The 25681-nt window shown below is 36.4% G+C and overlaps 1 protein-coding gene across 1 annotated transcript; it reads right to left on the bottom strand.

The window, feature by feature from the left end:
* Positions 1-1598: 1598 nt before the first annotated feature.
* Positions 1599-25681, bottom strand: RELL1 (RELT like 1). Its single transcript, XM_021533205.2, has 7 exons — positions 25534-25681; positions 15277-15516; positions 13505-13576; positions 12223-12280; positions 9457-9696; positions 8616-8798; positions 1599-5333 (listed from the first exon to the last, which is right to left on the bottom strand). Exons 1-6 carry the CDS (start codon positions 25565-25567, stop codon positions 8618-8620), a joined length of 825 nt encoding a protein of 274 aa, XP_021388880.2. The 5' UTR covers positions 25568-25681; the 3' UTR covers positions 1599-5333; positions 8616-8617.

The following is a 25681-nucleotide window of genomic DNA, read 5'->3' on the forward strand; positions in this document are numbered from 1 at the left end:
CTGACACAGACCCACACAAGGCCTGACATACAGAACCAGATGGCCAAGCACTACCCATGTACCTGCATCTGCACTAAGCCCATGTCACAGGGACTTGGCTTCACTTACCTAAACTTACTAGGAAAATATACCACCAACCCACTCTTTTCCTCCAGATAATTTGGGAGCCACAGATAATCGAGGCTGCTTACTGTAACAGCACAGAGCTTTCAGATCTTGCCATTAATGTCTCTTTGAAGGCTTCTGCCACTTTGTTGCTTCCAGCACTACATGCCTGGCATCTCTCCTACCTTTTTTTGAAAGTAGAGGAACAGACTCCTACCTTCCCAAACTGTCCAGCTTCCTTTTCCTTATCCTGCTCCAGCCCTACATAGCCTTTTCTTAGTTTTGCCTCAGCAGATGACCTTAACCTGCCAGGAAGGAAGCTCCAAGGCTGACAGCGTGCTTTCCAGCTCTCTGCAATGCTAGCTCCAGAATCAGCCAGCCCCCTCAGAGAGGCAAAAGAGAGCATCTAGAACAAGAGATAACATCAAATCATGGCTTGAGTAAAAAAAAAAAAAAACAAAACAGCAGCACCTTAGTGCAGGCCCCATACCACTGGGAAAAAATATTTAAAATTAAGAAAAGAAACCTAAAAGTGCAAATTTCAGATGCCAGTACTTTGAGCCTAACCTCCCTCAAACAAAATCCCAAAACACAGGATTTCACAAAACACTGAGAAAAAACTTAAATCGAAATCCATCTTTATTTGTCCGTCTTACATGCTGTTCATTAATATTAGATAGCTAAGACTTAAGTACTCTTTCCTTGTTGACTCATTAGCAGTAGCATTAGTCACTTACCAGGAAAAAAAAAAGAACAAGCCTAAAGTGCCCAGAAACCCTAAATTAATAGATACAAATTGATTCACACATCATACTACAGGTCACAGGTGGGAGTCCTCAATGACCACTAAACAGGCAGGAAACTTAATTCCTTAGGAGAGACAGTCTCACATTCCAGCCCAGCAGGCACTTTCAGCATTACCAAGCAAGCACAGACCAGACAGGGCAAATCTCATAACAAAGATCTTTTCAACCCACCAGATTTCATATTAGTAGGCAGTTAAGTATAAGCTCAATTCATTTGTAAGGAGAAAAAAAAAATAAAATCAGATAATAAATCATTCTGGCACCCTTTTCTCCTGAAATTTCTTACCATGTTTTTAGTACCTATTTCCATCTTATATGTCTTTCAGTTCAGGTCTGCTCACTGAAAGTGGAAGCCGAAGCCCCATAAGTCCAACAGCCTCAAAATAGCTCCCCAATTCAAGCTGTACACACACCCTCTGCAGGAATAGTGGAATCTGGAGTCATTTCTATAGACTGTGCATAGCTGCAACATGTTCACTCTTAAGTACACAGGAAAACACTTGTGCTTCAGCATTCTCCCAGTACAAGACCAGCTGGCTGAAGTAACACTTCCACCAAGTAACATACAACACATGGGGAGTACAGGGACCATATAAGGTACCAATTTTGTCCAAGTTTCTGTACATGTGAAAAACTGGGATATAGTTTAGAAAGAAAATGGCAATGAGAACACAGGTACATTATGGCATGCTTTCAACTGAGACTTTAATAAAGAGATTCAGAAGTAAAATAAATGCTTTAATCCTTACCATGTTTCAAAAATACATTCCACATGGACTTTATATTATTTACTACCAAAATCAGATTTTATTAAACTAGAAGTAGCTCCCTGGACTATTCTGCTACAGCAGCATAAGGTAAGATACTGAATTTTGGAATAATTCTTTACTAAAAAATGAAGTGCCTGCATTGAAGAAAAGTAACACAAGAATTAATCCATGCGAGGAAAACAAAATCCATTTGAAAAAAACTCTTTGTTTCTTTTGAGGACTTGTCTATGTCAGTCCAGTTATAACAGAATTTCTCAAACTTTACTACAGCAATCGTCTTGTATTTCAGTGCATGTACATATTGTCTAATAAAAACTGTACTACACATACTACACAGAATTTGTATGTAGAAGAAAAAAAGAACAAAAAAAAAAGCCTGAAAATAAAACTCACATAGTGTGTTGAATTTCTGGAAGCTTCAGCAGCAACAGTGACTCAATTTTGCCTGAAGATTAAGGCCTGGAAGGACTTTTTAAATTTTTTTTGTGTTTTTTTAATATTCTCAATATAAACTACAGCTGTATATCAACCTCTGAAATTCAAATACAGAGCTCAAAACAGACCCTACGTGATGCTGCTAGGAGCACTGAAATAATGAAAAACCCCACACCTGCAAACAGGATTGTACACTGATAATCACATCTCAGCTAGCCACAGCCTGCTTCAAGGCTCCTTCACACTATTCAGACAGCAAAACCCATTCTTAGTGCCCTTTACAGATCACAGTCATCTGTGAAAACATAATGTAACAAATTAAGCATTGTAGTATCACAGATAGACACAGGCTGAGAGGAGACAACTGCAAAGAGCTTCCTGTCATTTGTGACTTTTCATTCCCTACCTTATGAAAAAATTTAATAATAATGTTGAGTATTTTTTAAAAGCTCTGTATCAAATATAATAAAAAGTTAAAAGTCTTGATATTTTAAATTTAAGATACCAGCTTGGGTTGAATCACAGATTTCTGTTATTGTCATTTAAATATGAAACTAAAGTAGTATTTGCAGTTGTCCTTTCTGAAGAAAATTAAACTGCTCTGAAGTACATCACACTATAACCCAACCTTCTCATTACCTCCATAAACAAGAACTTAAGAAGCAAAAATACTGCATTTTACATTTAGATAGTGCAAAAATTAAATTTCACTCAATGATTGAAGGCTTAAGGAAGTCAGAAGCAAGCTTAAGAATCAATATTTTTATTTACTGTTTGGTAGTATAAAAGTTGTATATAAACTATTTTGTTAAAAATACATTTGATAAGCAAACTTTAAAAAAGGAGACTAATATGGCAATATGCATACCCTTACAAAATAGCAGTGTAGTGTTAAAGGCAATGAAACAGGCACAGTTTCTAAATCCTCTCTTACTTAGGTAGCATAAATTCAATTCTTGCACATATCAGATCTTATAATACCTTACATAATTACTTTATACAGGTAAACAATATTTTACATATCCAACATCTTTCCATCCCTTTTATTCTGCGTATTTTCAATGGAATCAAAATAGAAACTACTTCTAAAATAAGTAAAAAAAAAAGTATTACTGTTTAAACTTTCTTCAATCCTTTTGCCATTTATTCACCATACTATCATATCATGTATCAAAATATAATATCAAGACAAACTGCCCTTTTTTTAGAAGAAGCTTCGGGGACAGCCTGTAACTTTGTATCTTCTTTCTGAAAATTATTTGAAAACTGCTGTTTTCTCCAATGCTCCCTTTTTCCAGTAACACTTTATACTCATAGCTAGCAACCTCTTGAAAACTGAAAGCTTATTACTACAACCAATACTAATTAAATCTTCTAGAAATATTCGTCATACAAATAATCATGTGAAGCTTAATGTGTGCATGTAAGATGACGCTGGTGTTTACCTTGTACTTCAATATTGAAGAGATTTCACAAGCTGATTTTAAATTTATGGGAGCAGGGAGTACTGCTAAACACTGAAGTTAAGAGTCCCAGCCAAATCATTATTTTGGGTTCTCAAGGACAGACAATTATCTCTAAAAATATCCATATTGAAAAGAACAATAAAACATTTATTATTTTCAAAGTTTGGATGGGCAGTGGTGGGTTTTATGGCAAATATAGCATCACAGAAAAGTACTTATTGATAGGACCAGTCAGTATCTTGTGGATACACACAGAAAACCATCAGCAGCACAAACTTGCAGCAAGAGTGAAAAAACTTGATGCTTCCTGACAAGACATGGGAGTAACCAATACACAAGTAAGAAGAGTAGTTTTGTACACACTGATTGTTAACACTGTATACATAAATCGATGAAGAAACACAATTCTCAGATATGAAGGAGAAACAATTTAGAGCTCTTGTATTAAAAAGATTGAAGGTATCAATTTAAAATAAATCCATTTCAAAAACATACACTGCTTTTCATTGAGTTCATAAAGCAGATTAAGTTACAGTTCTCAGAATATAGTGCAATCTCTACTAAAAAGCATTATATTAGAGCTTATATTCTTAGGCACTCAGAACAAATGATATGACCTTCTATTACATAGAAAAGTTTGCTGAGTTATTACAGAGATTTCTCTCCCCAGAACAAGTAACAGGCCAAAGCTGAGATCATAAGTAGATACAGAAAATTAATACCACAATATCATGGTAATTTTAGCATTAACTGACACTTAAAATATGAAAGGAGTAACATTGGTTTAAGATTTTACTGCCAATGAATACAACTACCCTCAGTCCAATAAACCCACTCTGAAACACTTTAGTATATATTCCATAGATTTTTTTAATGCCCAATATTCCATATCCTTATCTAAGGCTTGATATATGTTGCCTTAATAAGGAACCTGTGGGTAAGAACAACAAAAGAAAAGCAAAACTATTAGGCACTCTTCAAATATGAGTGAGCAGTTACAAGAAAACAGGAGAACACAAGGCCTTGAGAAAGCAACCTCACCAAGAGCTCATCCAACTGCACACAAAAAGATGCTCTTCAGTCTTTGTCAAGTAGTAAGGGAGAGGTATGGGTCTGGGGAACAACAATTTAATTTAGCATCTGCATATAACTGAACAGTCTCTACTTTGAGGTACCCTGCACAGAGTTCAAGGGCTTATGCATTAAAGGCACACATGCAGATTTGGCTGACATAATTATGTATGTTTTACTTAGCTACAAGCAGTTAGATTAAAATAATAATTTCATATTTCAAAGGCTGGCTTTTATCTTCAGCAAACACTTGTCAACTTTGGAGTGGGCAGAAGAGGAGAAGAAAAATCCATATGGACTACTGGGGTGAATGCAGTTTATCCATGAGGTAATTGTATTACTCTTAATATTGAGCTTGTAAATGCTTGTCTAAGTACAAAAAAAGTCTAAGACTTGATAAAGCTTTTTACCTTTCCTGTCCAAAAACTTGTACATATGTTTTCTTTCCAAGATGAAGCCATTCATTATGATGTCCACACAGCTCAATAGTATTTAAGTGCCTAAATCTCACTACTTTACTGGTCAAAAACCATTAAGTGTTTAACCTTGCAGGAATGACATCACAAAACTTGTAAAATTATACATTGCCATAAATACATTTCCCTAAATAGTATACGTCTCTTGGGAATTTTCAGTTTTCTCCAAAGTGCTTGCAGACAATCTTCTTCAAAAAGATCCACCTGTAAGAGAAGAAAACAATTCTAAAAATAAACCTAAATAGCAAAATTAGTTTTAAGATGGACACACCAATTAAAAAGTTAGCAGGTGCTCCAAAATGGAAAAAAAAGCCACAATGGCATGAAGTAATTGCCGTGCATTCCAAATTTAGCATGTGAAATCATAAAAAGGAACTAAAAATTGAGCTAGTACTCTTGAAATGCATGGACAAACAAATGGACAAAGTGACAAATCACACCACAGTATTACACACTACAAATGGAAAATGTTACATAGCCTCAGTGTACCAGTACCAGTTTCTGTTTACCCAGTAGCTTAAAATGTCCAAGAGCTCAACTCAAAGTTTTGACTTCAGCTGTGCATCTACTACTGATTTTATGTGCCATTAAGCATATTTGAAATAACATTAACTGACGAAATGGAGTCTGCTGAGAACATGGACCTTGAAGACATAGAGAAGACATGCTACAACTTTCAATGATGCAGCCAGCAAGACACTAGATAAGCTGAAACACTGTAGAGGTAACTTCAGAACAAGTCAGTTTAGGGGAAAAAAAGCCCTGGACTTGAGAGTAGCAGTGAATGCAGGCAATCAGCAATGCTATTTCATTGAGGTACTGTCCAACTCAGGAATTACACCTCATACAGGAACTCTCAGTAACAGGGGTTAAAGTCAGCCACAAATCTACTGCCTCTGAATGACAGAAAAACCTTTTCTGGAACCAATTAAACATACCTTTATGTCTGCCTTCTCCCTGAAGATCTGAGTCAAATTCCCCCACACTATAATCTTTAATCAGAAATGTATTGACTAATGGCTCAAAAGTCTCAAATGCTGTTTATTTATTAAGTTTCAGTAGACTGGGCTACAATAATTTATTAGAAGTCTGAAATAAGTAGCTGAAGTAAAAGTTTAACTACTACCTGTTTACATGTGAACAACTTCTCATGACAGTAGAGAAAAACTGATCTAGAACCATGCTAGGGAATAGCATCATACCCTTTTACAAGCAAGATCTGTTTATTTTTTGTAGTGTAAATCAACAAGACCTGGCTAGTTTCCCAGATGATTTACAAAATAGCTCTGTTGGACTAGAGAGACCATTAAAATATTCTGCTGAACCATTTCTCTGCTATTAGAACATTTGTTTTCAGAAGGGGCAAAACTCTAATCCTAAGGGGAGGTTCTATAATAAAAAGCTGCCACAGATGGACAATTTTTTTTATAGCTTTACTATCATATCTCTCTAGAGAACAGTTCATTTTAAAATTAAAGTAGCAATGGTTTAAATTTATAGAACTTTTAGGTAATTACAGGGAATTTACTGCTTTCCTATTTAGGAGAGGAAAGAACAAATTAGAGAGAAAACCAGACTACAAAACATTTTGAGTGATTTCAAAATGATGGGGTTCTTTAATCAAAGTGCACTGAAATTTATTTTCATATATGCCCTATTCTTTCTATTTCTCATGCTTAAAGAGAAGCTTGCCTTCAAGTAAAAACGAAAACTCATATTATGAATAATCTGATAAGATTTCTCTATCTCCCACTAGAGATACAGAAAATAAATAAAAATAGTCACAGAACTAACAAAACAATTAGCTGGGCATGGAAATGCCAATCTAGTGAAGGAAGATGTTATCTCCTATTGCATTTAGCTAATATTGATTTTTAAAAAGGGAAGAAATAGAAACCACATCAACATAAAAAACCTTGAACACAAGGACATTATTCTGAATCAGAAAATAAGAGTACTGTTTGCCTTTCACTGACATCTGTAGATCCTGCACAAGATTTCAGTGCAACCGTAAAACAGCAGCCACTAGACACCTGTGATTTGCCAAACTGTACTACAGATGAAAAAGTGAAACACTGGCATAGACAAGTTTGGTCTTATAAATGTCCAGAATAAAGATGATTATTCCAATTTCTTAATTTTTGAAACCTGAACTCCACTTCCTTGCAATTTAGCCTATCACTGTCTTCTCATTTACTGTGGGGGAAAAAAAAAAATTACCTCATTACCCTCTGTAACTTTTCTATTATTTGGAAGCATATCACATCTCCAAGTCTCTCTTCCTCTATAGCAGTATTTCAAAAAACCTGGTTATTAATGATGAGGCATAGAGGCCAGACAAATACATTCTGCTTAGTTCAACAGTTAAACCTGTGCTGCCAGTAAGGGTTCAGAGGAAGTACCCCACTACATACTAGCTCTCTATTTTAACCTCAAGATACTCAAGGGCATTTGAGTCTTGTTGCTTTTTGAAACAGACAGTTTTCTCTTGTGCATTTCCCTCTTCCATTTGAGGTTACCAAGGGTTTGACACAACATAATTTTATCCTCTCTCTCAGATTACAGAGAGTTTGGCACTGTGCACTTTGCTCACTTGCTTCAAGCTCAATACCTTTAATATGTCACCTTCTTCCCTTCCACCCTTCTTCCTAAAGGGTCAAGTCTTAATTTTGAATCACATTTGTTTAAAATCACCTTTCCCCTTCATATTATCCATAAGAATATCATCAAATAGAGGCAAACCATATTAACTTCCAGGATTTTTTTTCCCCCAATATTCTAAACTGTGAAAAAAACCAAAAAAACAACACAGTGAGGATTGCATTTCAAAACCATGCTGGGCATGTTTTTCACATGCTCAATAGAGTAACTCAAGCAGTTCACTGAAGTTTAATGACTCACAAGAAAACCCCAACCGCCAGGCTTAGTTAGATCCCTGTGAGATCAGCAGTTTCATGTGACTCCACTGCTATTAGTCAAAGCTCCACAGATCTATCAGAGAAGTATCTAGTAAGCAATCATCTTATACAAGCATGCAGTACAAAGCAGCAAGCATAAGAAAGCAGCTGTAGTTATTGAATAACTGTAGTTATTCCAGTAATACAACTGTCACCATAACTTGTTTGTTTTGGACAATAAACAGATTGCCACAAAATCTGAGCCATTCCAAAAAATTTATATGCAAACATTTTATCTATTGGAATATTGATGCCACACCCACAAAAGTTATTTCAACACCTACTCTAATTACAAAGTCTGAATAAACAATTAAGATAAGAATTCAGCAGAGAAAAAAAGCCTTTCCTAATTTAGGATTAACTGAGTGGCCACATGTAATTTTTGCAGACTTATGTAGAGAATTTTGAAATTGAAAGATGAGTTTTCACACAGAACTGATGCATTTTCAACTGTACTGATTACCTTTACATATTTCACAACGTAACACTTTCAGTATGAATTCCAAATGTTCAAATGTGTGATACCTGCCTTTACTCTGAGCTTCTCCTCTCTTGCACCTCCTGTTTGGCAGGCGTGGCAGGTGCTTCGCTCACATCCTGTTTGGCAGGCGTGGCAGGCATCTCACCATTGACACTCTCCACGCCACTAACGGACATCAAGCTCTTCCTCTCTTTGGAGTTTGATTTGTGATCCACTTTTGTGACTCGAAATCTGAGATGAGCAAAAGAAAGTGCACTTGTATTTCCCCACATATGAGTTAGATCATTCTCAGGAGCAACAGCATAGCAGAAACACATTTCCAGGTCCCAAGAACAAGATGTCAGAGCAGACACCTACGTGGATGCTGCTTCACTTCAGAGCATTTTCCTTCCTATCACCTACATATATTTCTAGTACTCACTACTACTGAATCACACTTGCTTGTGTTTTGAAGCAGAATCCACAGACTGCATACTACTTCTTAGAATAGTAATTTTCAAAGACAACTACAGTCTAAGGTAGGCATTAAAAATAACTAAGAGAATGAAGCAGTTTCTGTAGCCTTACACTTACTTGACAAATACCAAATTCAGAAAGAGACATTTATTAGTGTGCAATTCTTGCTTCTTTTTAGTCTGTATCAAATGAGCAACAGCTTTAAATTTACACCCACAGTAAATCTCCATCTTTTTACATAGTTCTTAAAAAAAAAAGAAAATCACATTTACTTCTTCCAGAAATAACTTTAGTCTAATAGTAACAGGGTTGTTAAAAAAAAAAAAAAAAATCACTGACCTTATAAACAGAGCAGAATCAGTACATATCTGATCCAACACTGGCCACTGTAGCATTCTCATAAAAGTATACAACAAAATGACCTAAGCCTTACCTTCCCACAGAAAGGACTGTAACTTCTCCAATACGACTTCTTCTGTTCTCTTTAGATTTTTGAGCGGGCTTTATAAGGTGCCATCGTTTGTGACTACAGCGAGTACAAACATCCTTCTCCACCACTCCTCCAACAGTATGGAAGTGATGGGCTTTGCAGCTGTGTCTGAATGGAACAACACCTGGTGACAAAGGAGTCCCTGGACTCACTGGACTCTCAGGAGAGGTAGGAGATAATGGGCTGTAGGAAAAAGAAATAAAGAAAATTTAAAATGCTATTTCTTAAAAAGGAAAAGGTATTAAATCCAACCTTCAGTTATGTCTAATGAATAACTAGTTTTTACAGGAAACATTTATTTTGGAGGATGTCTGGCTTACAGTTCCCTCCAATAGTATATTCTTGCAATTAGAATCACTTTCACAAACTAATTCAGCTGCAGTCATATGGTTAAGGTAACTAACACAAAAAGTAATTAAGAGGGGAGAAAAATCAGCCTGAATAGAAGAGAACAAGTTACATGGAGTTATACTGATGAAGACATTTAATAAGCTGATTACACTCACAAATAAACTACCTTGGAAAACTATAGAAAGTATTTCAGAATTGTTACAGGATCTCAAGGAACTCTGAGAAGAACACAGTCCCACAATATTGAAAAGAGGCAAAACTAAAATGTGTACCACAATGACTAGAGGAAACAACACCATTCAGTTTCAAGGGAAAAAAATTAAATGTTAAGTACCTAGAAAGAAAAAGCAGTACAACATCCAAAAGGCATTTGAGATTAACTAATCAAATCAATCTGATTTTCCTCAAAAACAGAAAAACAAACAGGTATCATAGAGAGAAACCAGTTGTACTTTTCTTTGCACTTTTGCATCAATTTTAACATTGTCTTGTAACAGGTGAGAGATCATGAAAGGTGAAATAACTGTAGAGTAAGGCAGCAGACCTTGTAAAAAAATTAAACACATACAGAAAATAATATCTGTAAGTTGCTGTGAAACTGCAGAGACATACAAAATATGTTTTTTTTTTTTTGTCCTGGTAATATTCAGTGCTTTAAACAGTTCACTGGGTAACAGAATAGAATAGCTAAAATACCCATAGACTTTGGGTCACCCATAGCAACTGTAGAGATCAAGATAAGAAATTAGGATGAGAAGACAACATGCATACGAAAGACACTGACACATACACAAATCTTACTAAAAGTACTGGATGTATTGCAGTAAGGACAACACAAATTCTCAGTGTTTTATCAGAAAGCCTTTACCTAAACCTATATTTAAGAGCAACAAGACAATATGACCATTCTTCAGAAAAAGAGGCTCATGAGCTGAACATGAATCATTAACAATGTTTTTGCTTAAAAAGGACAAAACAGTGGAAATAACAGAAGTGTAACTTGTGAACCTAAATTTACATTACTCAGCATTAATCATGCCAGATCTGATCCTAACATGCAGGTTTTGAAATGTTGTTTCAAGAAATACAAACAAACTGCAGAGACTCCAAAGGGGAACAGAAAGAACAAATTAAAGAAGTAAAACATGCCAGAGAAGACTGGGAGTTACTTGGATGCTTATTTTCAAAATAAAAATATTGACAAGAAATATTTATTTGGTCTCCAAATATGTAAGAAAATGCTATTAAAGCAAATAAAACTACTTCAATACCTGAAGCAAAGACAGAACTAATGGCTTCAAGAGAGATGTGTAGATTTTACTCAGCCATAACTATTTCTATAATTAGGAAGTTTCATAGTGCTTGAACTTGCAAAGAAATACAGAGGATTTCTACTTGATTAGAAAACCTTCAGGAATATCTGTCAGATTCTGCAACAGCAATCATTTTCCCTCCTAGACCAAAATGTCCAAGATAACATTACACATGCCTATGCAAAAAATTCAAATAAATATCTCTACAGAACCATAGATATTTAAAAATATTTATACTTGAGAAGAAATCCCTTTGGAAAGTCAAGGTTTTTTTCAATAACCAAGCCTCTCACCATTAGAATAGGTGTTTAATTGTTGTTTACTTAACTCTGTTTTGCTGAAACTATATACTCCTACTTCTTTTATAGGTGACAAAACTATTTGAACTTCTATCTCCTCTGCCTTGAATAAGAACACAAGGTTATATGTGAAGAGTATTGAGAATCTAGATATAGCTAAAAGTACTCATGTACAGATACAAGCACTTTTACACATATGATGCACCTACAGGTTTTTTTACACATACAATGCACCCAAAGCAGAGATGCTTTCTCTACATAATTATCTGAACAGGTGTGCAGTGAAAACTCTTAAGAGGTACATCAACCAATGTCTATTATCAAAATTATTAAAAAAAAGGTAAACCAAAAGCAGACACAGAAAAAGATGTCTTGTAAGTAAGCACATATACAAATGAAGTTAATGCTGTTCTCTTCTTTGAAGCCACAGTAGCTTTGGACTAAGCCACCTTGTACATAACTTCACCCCTAAGTAAACCAGTATTTGCAGCATCTGTAAATCTTTAGCCCAAAGTGCAGTAAAACTGTATCATGCACCTAAACCATAACCAGAAGAGCCAGTCACTAACCCAGGGTATATGTTAAAATTTAAGGACTCAAACAAAATGGAAAATCGAAGTATTATCCTCTTAGCTGGTAACTCAAGCAAGCAATGTAGTCTTAGAAGTGTTCAGGAAACAAAGTCCTTTGAAAGCATATGCTTTTAGTTGCCTCAGGAAACATGCATTAAAATGAGGAGTAATTACCTTTCAGGTTCAAAGACACTGCTATCTGCTACCATGGCCTTTAATACATCAGCATTTGCTGCAATGAGAATAAACAGAACTCTTCAAAAGTGAACGGTTCTAACTTCAGAAAAAAAAAAAAAAACAAAATTAAAGTTCCTCAAAGAAATTTAATTTAAAAGAAAGATGATTGCATTACGTATCTCCAAAAAAATCACAAAAGAAAACTGCAGGGAAAAGAAGCTAATTCTATGGCATGATTACCATAAACTACTGAAATTGCAGTTCATATTGCACTCAAAGTTCCACCCCAATGCAAGCCATGAAATGCAGCCATCTACACAAAATTCTTGAACAAGATCTCTGTAACACCTCACATATTTAACCCAATTTCAGATTAAAAACATCAATTTAAGAGAGCCCTACAAAATGCAAATTCATTATCAGCCAAAAACTACCAACTGCTCATTTCCTATCAAAACACATGAATTACCTAATCTCAATCTCAAGGAAAAATACACAAGCTCAAAGTCTAAAAAAACCCAAACAACAAAACCCAAAAATCTCCACATGCAAACCCAAAACCATTGCTTTTCCAGAGGACTAGTTTTCATTCAGATGTAATTCAAAGCCAGTTCAATGATCAGAACTTTGATTTATACAAATGTAAAATCAAAAGGCTGAAGGCTCTTGTCCTATAAAAACACCCAGTCTCCTAAACATTTCTTCCTACATTCTGAACTACTAAGCATACCACGGGGTGCTTAACTATGATTTTGTTTTCTCAGCCACATCTTCCTCTTTATCCTTTACTTTGCAGACACATGCAGATAAAATGTACAGAATTCAACGTCAGTGCTATATACCCAATTGTCTCAGTTATGCACAAGCCTCTCATCAGACAAGAGCTGCAAGAATCACTTCAGGACAAGAAGTTTAATCTAGTCAAAACATAAAATTTCCACAGGCTTTAAATACTGCCATTAAGAAAGCAACATTGAGCTTTTGCTTCACAAACAAAGCAAAAGGCTGAATCAAAAAGACCCAAATACCTAAACAGTTAAAATATCTGGAAATGCATGACCTGAATTTACCATACAAAACAATTTTCAAATAAGCAAGAAACTTCCCTATTGTCCTTGAAGTAACTGCCTTGTAAAGACAATTTCAAAGAGCTAAGAATGAACAAATTGGTTATTAAATGAAACCACGTGAACATACCATACATAAGACTATCTGAAAAAAAAATTGTTATAGAACACCATCACCAAGGGCTGCTAACTTCAATGGCACAATACTATACCTTCATTTTTCATGATGTAGTTAACAATTTGTCCCACAGTGTCACTATTCTCATGTATAGTTTCATTCATTTCTGTGCAAAGAAATAAATATGTTGTCAGTATTCTGGCCTTATGAATCAAGAACTGAACTATTTTAAAAATAAATAATGATAAAAAGTCACAACCAAGACAGAACACACACCAAAAGAAACTACACTTTTAAAAAGAGGTAAGATCGGTTGTCACTATGGAGGGAAAGCTTAGGTAAGACTTTTATCATCCTTATTCAGTAAAAACTATGAACACAAGTTTATCATCTGTACATTAGCCCAAACAAATTCAGCTAAGAATTAATTTAGCTCAGTGTTTTCACAAACATACTTCAAAATTCCTTCTCTAACTAGTAAGGAGGAAACAAATAAGAGAGCGGTATTTCTAATCCTAACAACAGGGAGGGAAAAAAAAACCCAGAATGTTAAACTGTCTCACATCACTATTCTAAGGTACTACAGGCTTTTAGTACGAGGGGGATTCAATTTAAGATTTTCACTACATTTATAAGGACATAACAATTGATTCATTTTAAAAAAACTGAAAACTTTTGAATCAGAATGCACCCATTAACATTAAAAGCTCCCCTGTAATAATCTGCAAAGACTGAAAAAGATCAACTAGGGAACTAAAACAATGAAGAGGCAAAGCTGTGCCCTTCCCTAGTAATTGTTATAATGCTTTACTTAAAAAAAACGGGGTTGAGGCAAGTTTGATAGGCTAGACTGTTTACGTAGTAAATTAGGCACTTCCTGACCTCTGTGCCCACACTTCATCTTAGTACCTGCAACTTTGCAATGTCACTTAGAGGCAGCTCCTTCCTGCCACGAGACAAAGGGGATGTCCTTGTTTCACTACCACTCCTGCTCCAGTCAGGGGAACAAACAGATCGGATAGCTCCACTCACTGCACAGCTGCCCCAGGCAGTTAATGCTTAAGAAAACACTGACACATCATTACTGCACCACATGGGTCTACCCTTACCACAGAGCCACTGTAATCCGCACTCATTAACCTACTGTAAGAAATTAATTGGGAGAAAGGAAGAAGAGTATTTACAAGTGACTTTTGCTCTTACTTACATTTTATAAATGCTATACCATGTTACTACAGGCCTTCCCACCTGGTAACACCCTTTTTTTTCCTCAAGTAAGAATAGATGGGAATAAGGAACAATAAAAATAAGAGCATAAATAAACAAATGTTAGGATAAAAACAAAGGCATCTTTAAGGAAAAATTAAAAGCATCATTACATAAAACAGAATAAAGATACTCAGTCCAAGGGTTTGGTTTTATAAAGAGCAGGAAGAAGAGAATGACAGCACAACAGGAACAAATTAAGATTACAAAACACAAAACTGAGATTTAAGCTTTAAATTGAAGCTTTTTGCCACTTCTCAGCTAGCACTACGTACACCAATACTTTGTTGTTAACAGCATGTAGAATGCAGAAAAATGATCTGGTGACTCCATCTGTGGAGCTACAAACAAATACAGGGATACTCTGATCCCTCTGTAAGCTCTTACTTAATGTTAGCAGACTTGCATGGGAAAAGCGGAAGTCGCCTGGATTTGACTGGAAGAGATCAAATCCCAAGTGACATGTCTTAAGAAAAATACTGTTCTTAATACTGCTTTGATGTCAAATATAGACACAGAAATGACAGAAGACTCACAATAAATGATTTCATACTAGTAGCAATGTACAGAAATAGGAATTTTTTTATTAGACTTGATTACCTATTTTTTCATCAATTTTTTCTTCTTCTAGTTCTTCAGCTTCTGTTGTACAACGGTATCCTTTTTTCTTAAGGATATGGCAGATAAGGATCCCCACGAGACCCATGATGAAGAAAACAGGAACCAAAGCAAAGGCAATATACTCTAGGTGTTCAGCCTTGCCATCATTGCCATCCATTTTAGTTGTCAAAGTAGTTGTCTGTAAGCCATGGCTTGGCAAAACCCACGGAACCTCTCCATCTATGTAAATCAATAAACAAATGTATCACTATACACTGTAAATCTCTTGAAAGAATTCAGAAAATTACAAGCATGGCCAAATCCCCACAGTACCTTCTGCAATGATGAGAAAAACACATACTCTGCTGGCTGAGAACTTACACCAGAAACAGCAGATAATCCCTCTTCATCAAACAATTACAAACATCTAACATCCAAAAACCCTGTGTGATATTTCTTCAATATAACAGCGAAGAACCAACCATATTGTAGCCTGACAGGCTTGTTATCTCAAATAGAGGGCTCACATATTTCACAGAAGAGTAACACTACCATTGCTCCTTGTTCTCATCAGTGAGGAAAATGCTATACCATTCCTCCAGTCCAAAGTTCATGTAAAATTACCAATAAAATGTGGATCTTTCCCTAATATGAGAGCAAATACAGGATTTAATATTGACCCTTGCATAGAAAAATTATCAGGTGTGAAAGAAATAGCCTTGATTTTTATTTTTTACAGTGCGAATTCTCAAAAGAAAGAGCATCCACTCTCTACTCATCAGAATAAAGTGGGCTCATTTTTTGTTTGTCTGAGATCGGAAATGATTTTGTATTTAGACTTGAAACAGGACATGAAAAAATTATTTTTGCTTGCAAAGAATTAAGGCAGAAGCATTGTCACACGCTATATCCACAATTACACACTTTTGTTTCATTTAAGTTCTGAATTTGACAGATGTAAACTCTATGTTATAAAGTGGGATTCTGATCTATCAAAAGTATAGAATATTTGCATTAGAAGGGACACTTGAAGTTCATCAGTCCAAAAGTCCAAATGCTGCTAAAAGCAGCACTGATTAGATCAGGTTTTGCAGGTGAGCTCCATCCAGATGATGAATGTTCCAGAGTTCTGGACAATCTCTTCTATATTAATACACTTTTAGGTCCAATATACACAAAGAAACTAAAACCACAGTACCTTCTCCCATATCAAAGTGTAAAAAGTTCAACAGCTCAGATAAATCCAAAATTACATGTTGCATACTCAAAACCTTTGCAAATCCTTAGAGCTTATACATATTACCCACCCTATACAATAAAAGTTTGCACATTATTATCCCAAACCTGCATTTCTACCTTCTATTCTTCTCCTCCACTCCAGCTGAACACAATTTTCTGGAGTAGGAAATAACGACAACAAGGAAGTGTTTGTTTTTTATCCATCTATTTCAAGATATTTCCCATCTACTTGTATTGAAATGGACAAAGAAATTCACAATTATTCCATTCATCAAACTGGCTCAAGAATAGAATAGTCAGCAAAAAACCATTTACATGACAGGGACACTTTCACAACAACATATCTCTAGAATAATAATCCTTTCCTTTCAAAAACAAAAATATTGAAGCCTCCAAAAATTTGCAGAAGGTGCGTTATTCCACAAACATCTCTTGCACTGGCTGCATAACTACATTGCATTGAGAAACACCAATAAGGTGATAGACAACAAAGAGAAGTTTGGTATTTACCCTAGTTTTCTTTATTCCTCTAGAAACAGTAAACCTTTCATTTTAAAATATTTCTGAATTTTTCACAACAGTCTCAAATTGTCAGTTGGGTAGTATGAAATACACAAGACTTGCTTAAAGTGAAAACAATGAAAATTATTTGAAATAACAACTGATAAACCCCAATTAGCACCAAGAAAAAAAATGTATTAAGCGTTTTGCTAAAATAATTTCCTAGGAAATAGGAGAAATGCAGAAAAATTGAAAGAAGTGCAAACAAATTACTGAACACATCTCAAAACGAATTGTTAAAGCAGAATCTCAGGATATTTGCTTTGGACAAAAACAGATGGTCTAGTTTGTTCTCAAAACCAAAAGAGAAAGCTATTCACTTTTAAGCTATTCACTTCTAAGAAGCTATTCACTTTTCAATCCTACAGATGACTTTATGCAGAATTTATCAACACATAACCTTCAGAAGCTTTAACATATGCCTGAGAAGGACAATTGAAAAATATCTACAATCTAACACTTTAAGGTTGCAGTTGTTTTATACTGCAAGGAAACAAAAGACAGGAAAGGTAAAGGATACAATCATGTAACTGAGAAAACTGATCTTACATGCAATTTTTGCCACTTGGATTTACCCGGATTCTAAGAATTTGTAATTAATGCACCCATTATAATTATAATTCATGCTTTAATATACCAAAATGTATTTTTTCCCTAACTCATCAGGTAGCAACAGCCATAAAATACTCCAGTTAATTCACAAAAGTAGTTTTATTTACTAGGCAAGAGAAAAGCCATCACACCAGAGAAGTATTACCTGTATGACTACAACATCTCAGAATCTAGAAAATCCAACTGAAACAGTACACATCACAAGCTCTTAAGGGTATTAAAAAAAAAGCACCTTTTATATTCAAATATAAGACAACAACAGGCAGATACTTTGGATTTTATTGCACTTTAATTTTAAGAACGAATGGGAAACACCTCCCTACTATCAACATCCACTAACTTGTCAAGCTATTTTGTGGAAGGGTCATAAAATTTATTCAACTCAACTTTCTGGGTTTTCTGCCTCTCTTTGTGGCAAGAGTGGTACGGACTGCTCAAACAAGTATCTGTTTTCTCCATAACTATGGCAGGCAATTCCCACCAGAGGGCAAGGGGGCCTTTTAGCATGGCTAGAGGTCCATGCCTCAGGCTTTCCATGTCACAGTTCACTGCAATTCCTCCAGATCCAAAGTGGCTTCAGGAGGTCCCTTCCCATTCAGTTCTCTGGTACCCCACTCACTGTGCTCCTGACAGACTGTAATCCTGAAAACAGTTTTTAACTGGATTATTGAGATAACCAGGTTTCAAGAAACAAGGACACAAAAAGCCTTTAGTTTTTAAGCAGTCATTTTACTGAATCAGTATAGCCTGAGGTTTGGCAAACTCCTCTGTTAAGACAATCCACTGACTACATATGCTGAAGTCGGGAAAAACAATGAACAAGGATAGACAAGTACATCTAGAACAAACATCCCAGAGTAATTGTAGTAACATGGAGCCACAGGTTCAGAGCATGTTCGAAAGAAAAGTAGCATTAATTATGTGCACAAAATGTTTAAATGTGAGGGCAGTATTCAAGGCCAGGCCTTGAGCAACCTGGTCTAGTGGGAGGTAGTTCAAGGAGGGCTGGGACTGAGCAATCTTTAAGGTTCCCTCCAATCCTCAGTATTCTATTAAAAGAAAGTATAATGTCCAACACAATTATTTTTAAATCATCAACTTGAAATGCCGTCAGCTTGACACAGCCACTGAAAACAGATAATATTTAACACCATCGCCACCCTCCAAAAAAGCAAATTGTGCCTATACTTCCTTCAAAAGGAGAATTGTGCCTATACTGGCACTTTTCTTACTGGCAGAAGAATGTTGAAAAAATTATAATTTATCAACTGAATACTCTGTAACATAGATTAGTCTATTAATAGGGTTAAGGTTTACAGAGGTTTTGAACTGTGAAGGAAAACATACTTAGAACTATTTTTTTCATTTAAAAATTCATTAAATGAACATGGATACTTCAACATACCAGATTATTTACATAGGCCTATGTAAATAGCCACTTTTCTTTGGTTGTAATTAGATACCTAAAATTCAACAAGAAACAAATATTACTAGTAAAACATTGTATCAATAACATATATATAAAAAACACGTTATTTACACAAAGTCCAGAAACTGCTTGATGCCATTCATTTTTTGTTCAGACACAAAAATTCATGAAAATCAATGCAAAAATATCCTCAAAGAAATTAACTTAGCTGAATCCAGTACTTGGTGCTGCATAACCTTACAAGCAGAGCAAAGGACACAGCTTTAATTATCAAACACCCTACACAGTCTGCCCTCAAAACCCTTAGCAATTATATCATAATGCAAAGCCAAGCCTTGAGGACTTAAACAAGCAGTACATTTTACATCCCAAGTCACAGCTACAGCATCCATTGCACATTCCCTATTCCCTTTCCCCAGAGGCACATTATGCTTCTATCAAACTGTTGACAGTTCACCTCAGTCTTGTGATGCATGATGGTGCTTCTCAATGGTTTCAATCAGGCCATAGCAATCTTCCTTGACTTGAGACAATCATTAAAAGAACTGATTTGTTTCAGTGGTTTGCTGTCCTGGCATTTTTATACAGCAGTCATTGTTTGTCAGTCTACATATGAAACTTATTTGAAGATGTGATCTAAATGAAATTGTTTAGAAGCGATATTCAGCACACTTAGTGATGCTTAAGCTGTAAAAAATAAATTGCATTCATGCTACTAATTCAGATCCCATGTACTCATTTGCTTAAAAATGAATATATTCCAAGTACTGCAGTTGAACATTGCCTGCCCTTACTTCATCCTTACCTAAGATGTAAAATATAAAGATAGTCAACCTCAGACAAGTCTTTTGGCTCTAATTACTGTTACTCAGACACAAAGGTAGTGTTCTTCCACCCCAGCAATTGCTCAAGACAAATTACAGCACCTTCAGGAAACAGAATATAAGAGGAAAAAAGTTAGCAGATAAGTGGAAAAATATTTTATGCTTCATTAAATTGCAATTTTTACATGGTATGGACAAATTTTTCATAAAATGCATGAGAAATTTCTAAAAATATTTAATCTTAATCCTATCTTGCCCAAAGTACAACTCAGTTTCTTGAAAAACAAATCTTTTTAATAACCAAGATCAAAACAGTTTAGTTCTTATATTAGCAATATACAACTCAGCATTAAAATAATGCACTGTTTTCCTAAATCTCCTATACTAAATCTAGGTAGGATCTACACCCATCTGATTACTTTAAGCACATTCCCCTTATTTTTACATTGTTTAATTTAGAGAAATGATTCATAAACAACAATGCAATCTTCTCTCTGCTCTACTGGTAAAAAATCCTATTTAGTGACTCTGGATTTTGCCCATTATGCCCAAGCCATTTACCTTTTATGGCGTGCCTCTTAAAAAGGTTTGTTTACATGTTAAGAATTTGGTTATTTGAGCAATCTATCTGCTAAAAATGAGTACATATATATTCACTATTTTCTTGTCCATGAAGTTTAACAGGATCATATTTCCTGCTTTTAGACATTAAAATGAAACACAGATATCAATCTCACAGTATACAAACTATTGTTGGCCTTAATGCTAATTAATATTTAAACAAATTAAATATTATTACATATAACCTATTTAAGTACAACACAAATGAAATATTATGGTATGGCATGTTATCTGCTCAAATATCTAAGCTAAGCACAGCTGGAAAACATGCCTCAGTAGCAATATCAGCTTAGGCATTTCTCCCCCTCCTCACCAGTCAGGCCAGTCTACCCATCTGCAGAAAAAGGGGACATCACTTATGGTTTAAATTAATCAGAGAGAATATTGTTTGCATAGGTGGGTTTTGGTTCTTTTTGGGGCTTTTCTGGTGCTTTGTCTTCTACTTTCATACCTGGATCACTCAAGGATCAATTCACCACACAGACCTACACACTGCTGCTAAAAGCTTTGCTTAATTTTTCTGTGGCAATGCCACAAGGAGAAATGGTCAGGCAGCCTGTGAACCCAGCTCCCCCTGCAAGAGACACCTGATGATGATACTTAGTGCTTCATCCTCTCCTGGCTCTAGAGGAAGTGTATTTTGAACTACATTAAACACTAACAACACTTCCTACCTCCAGGACAGATATCAAAGGTGGATGGATCATAGAATGATTTGGATTGGAAAGGACTTTAAGGACAATGTAATCCCAACCTGACACCATTGGCTAGGACACCTTCACTAGATCAGACTGCTCCTTCACTTACAGCATTCCTTTTAAGTATTCTTTAACGTAAAACTTCTTTTATGTTAAATTACATGCTTTCAAATTCAGGCATAAAAATAAAAACTCCTTGTTTATTAGCTCAATTTCCTAAATACACACTAAATACCTCAATCTCAAGAATTTAAGAAATTAACTGTACTTGAAAAGCTTGAATTTTAGTGACATCAATTCAATGCCAGTTTGTGGTGGATATTTCCTCAAAAGAAAAGAAGTTCTAAATCAGTTGTATTCTTTCATTCAGTACCTTCAACTTACTCAGAGATACAGCATTCTATTAGAGATGCAGTAGAGGTTTCTATTATCAAGTAAAATTTAATTTTTTTTTTTTAGATTCTTAATTCAGGTGCTTAGCAGGGAAATAATTTAGGTAAATCATTTAATCTGATGGTAATCATGTGTCCATTTAATACACATCTTTATTTTACCAATAATAAATTTAACAAGAGTTTGATGCACTTCAAAATAGATATACTTTTTACAAATTATCTGATTCAAATAGTATTTATCTATTCTGGACACTACAGTTAAATTGCTTTTGCAAAGCTATGCAGATGAAATTACTAGCAATTTAAATCACAAGACAAAATATACCACTGCCCAAAACACACACACAAAAAAATAATTAGGAAACATTAGGACTTCTCTGCCTTACTAGTCAGGTGGTAGCTACAGAAGAGAGCACACAAACTATAAAAGTCAGTAAAGAAGAGGTTAAAAAAAGTTTATTTTCTAGAGAAAAAAAAAACTCTTAACTGAAGAAAACCTATTCCCTACCACCTGCTTTGTCTATTGTTCAAGGAAATTGTACTTCGGGGAATATGCTTAAAGTGAGTAACAAAGGAAAGCCAGCTATCATCGAGGAGAACATTCAACACATTTGTGAATTCCACTTAACTTCTAGCTTCCTTGTAGTAATCAGGACCTACAACCAGAAGTGAAATAAGCAGGAAGTGAGATGACAAAAAGGAAGCCACATGATGAAGGAACGTACTGACAACTAATAACACAATGCCAACTGCCTTAGAGGTTAAGCAGGGCTGCTTAAGAATTTCTGTTAAGAACAGACTTCAAAGCTTTCATCAGATTTGTCAAAAGCAGTATCTCAAGGAAGTGAGCAGAAGGATCAGCCAAGTTTCCTCTAAAGCTCATTCTAAATGCACCTACTTAGTGAACACCAACAGTAAGATCCAGGCAGCAAGTCTCAGGCATGACCTGAGACACCAAACAGCATCCATGGTACCCAACATTGTGTTCACAACCACAAAACACCAAGCTTTTCAGGGTAACTCAGGCCAGAGCCTGCTAGGCGTTCTTACATTAGAGACAAAATCTCTGGCTCACCAAAGTCACTACAAAAAATCTGACTATAGGCAAACTTTGCAGGAGGTCTGGAAAGAGAGCTTTCTACTCTGAGATGCAAGTCTCCACCTTGACAAGATCTTTACTAATGCTAATCTTTTCTGAATTATACACTCTACCAACACATTCAGTAAATTGTAGAAAGTTTTCAACTGGCTTCTTTGAAAGCCCGAGGGTAGGGTGGGGATTCAGAAAGGAGATGCCTGCAATGTAAGGTAGGTCCTACTCACAGCTAATATATAAATATATATTATATATATATATATAAATATATATAATATATATATATATATATATATAAATATATATAATATATATAGCTAGAAGTATTACTGTATAAAGCATATAAGACTCAACGATTTTGAGTGCTGAAATAATTGCAGCAAGCATTGCAATTCTCTCACAGCCAGAGAGAGCTTGTGAAGAACCAACAGGGAAGACCAACCCTAGACAATCGTAAGTCACCACACCATGAAGGCATCTGACATTATTTAGAATTCAGTGAGAAAAAAATAACAGTATATAGAGCAGTTTTGTCTTGCTGAGAAAGGGAAAAAATTAAATTTAAAGGGAAGTAAGATTTAGAACATTCACTGTGCAACACAGTATGTGGTTGATAATGCTGCATTAACACAGAGACAAAAAGCTTATGGTTCACTGTTTACCAGTACTAAATTGCAGTGCTTATGGTGTAATTGCTCCAGTCACTACTTGAGCAGCATATAACTCCCACGGCAAAAATACACGGAACCGATGCATTACATTTGTATTTCTGCTGGAAAATTGTTCCTCAAACTTCAGCTTTCAAATACAACACACTCTGCAAACAGCTACGGTACATTAAATAAAGCACATTTCACCAGTATAGCTGTTAAAAAGCAATTAAATAAAATCCTTCCTGGACACATCACCTATTTAGTACTATTGCATATCATTGGTTAAATTTATAAGTACAATCAGCATCTAGTGAGCAACACTAAATCAATGTCATCAAGCACATTGTATCAATGAATTTATGCAAGCTAACAACAATCCTCACTCGTTTACACGAGTCAAAAATCAATTTTAACCCAAACCAAAGCATCTCTTATGGGAAGAGGTACATTGTGATCTCAAGATACTGCAGAAAGCACTTGGAAAACTCTGAGAAGAAAATTCTTTCATAGCTTTTGCCTCTCTTGCTAGACTTGCCAATTTTTAGCCTGCATAAGTACAACCCTATTCACCTAGACACCTGACTAAATTGCTGCTGTTTATTAAATCTACAAATGCACACAGCATACCAAGAATTCTCCACCCGACTTCAAGTTCAATAAAGCAATCCTGAGTATAAACATTCGTAAAAAGTCAGTATAAACCTACATATACACATCCTTTCATTTATTAAAACATCTGTTTACAGCCTCTTCAATATACCACTGCTAGGTAAACTGTGTAGTAATGACAGCATGTATAAACACGCAGTAATTCCGTGAAGTAACAGCCAAAGAGCAAACTGGTTTTTATCTGTTAACAAAAAAAAAAAAAAAAAAAAAAAAAAAAAAAAAAAAAGTATATATATATATCCATCCTCCTCATAGTTTGCATAGAAAACCTCATGTCCTCAGATAGCAGCCACGAGGCAACATAAATCTGAAATTCAGGGCACCTAGCGGTACTTAGTTTTTTCCACTCTCCTGAAGCAGCTTGCCTGCACCAAGTAATATATAAATATAGAAAAGTAATGTCAGAAAGACAAGAAACATTTCTGGATTTATTCTTTGCTAGTAAGTTTGGCCATTTTAACCATGTCCACTAAGTTGAAAATTTACTCTCAAACAAGCTGGTACACTGTTACTTATGTCATACCACTCAAAGATAATACAGCTGATCAAGCTGAAAGTGGAAATGAACATCAATTTTTAATAAAAGTGTTTGAGCATCATAGACAATGCACAAAAAAAGCACACTTCAGACTACACAGGCAACAAATTTGGTTTAGAGATTATTAGTAGCACAATAGTTGTGGTTAGACATTAAAAAAATGTCATTTTAGACTAACTTCCTCTGCAGACTGTATGTGTGCAAGGGCTCTTCAGAGTTCCCAAGGGTTACAGTCAACTTTTCATTTCCAAAACCTAAACACTAAGCCAAGCTTAACCTCACAAGTAAGCATAAAACAATGCTTTCATGCACTTCTATCTTATCATCAGATTCCAGTTAAAGTGAATCAACTACGAGGAGTTGTCAGACTCGAGCTCGTACAGCTCCTTATAGTTTTCGGTTGGATTTTTTTATCCCCCTCGCCACTCCTGGCCGTGCTGTCCCACATCCCCAGGCCGGCTGCAAGCACCGGGCTGTCGCTGCGGGCACCCGCAGCCCGCCCGAGCCGGGCAGCGCCCGCCCGAGCAGCGCCCGCCCGAGCCGGGCAGCGCCCGCCCGAGCCGAGCAGCGCCCGCCCGAGCCGGGCAGCGCCCGGCCGAGCCGCGCTGCAGGCGGGAGAAACTTCACCGCGACCTCTTCCCAGCCCGCTCCCCCGGGCTGCCGGGGCGGAGGGGAACGCGCCTCTCCTTGCCGCTCTCCTCCCTCGTTCCCTGCGGAGGTTAGAGCGCCGGGGACCCCGAGGAAACCGCGTCGGGCCCCGGCAGAAGCAGCGGGCTCAGCCTCGACATCCGAGCGGCGAGCGAGGCCGTACTGCCCAGCGAGGTCAGACCGCGCAGCTGTACAAGGGCCGCCGGCGGGGAACGAGGGGGTCGCGGATTGGAGCGTCCCACCGCGGCGAAGGACCGAGGCCGCAGCGACCCACCGGGAGCGGAGCTGTTGCCCAGCCCGTCAGCCATCAGGCCCAGCGATGGCGCAGTCGGCGGGCTCCCGCCGGTCGCTGCCGGAGCCACTCTCGACGCCTTGCCCGCGCTGCAGCGCCTTGGCAGCGGGGCCGCTGCCGCCCTGCCCGG

This window comes from Lonchura striata, chromosome 4 (assembly GCF_046129695.1).
Source record: "Lonchura striata isolate bLonStr1 chromosome 4, bLonStr1.mat, whole genome shotgun sequence".
Lineage (NCBI taxonomy): Eukaryota > Metazoa > Chordata > Aves > Passeriformes > Estrildidae > Lonchura > Lonchura striata.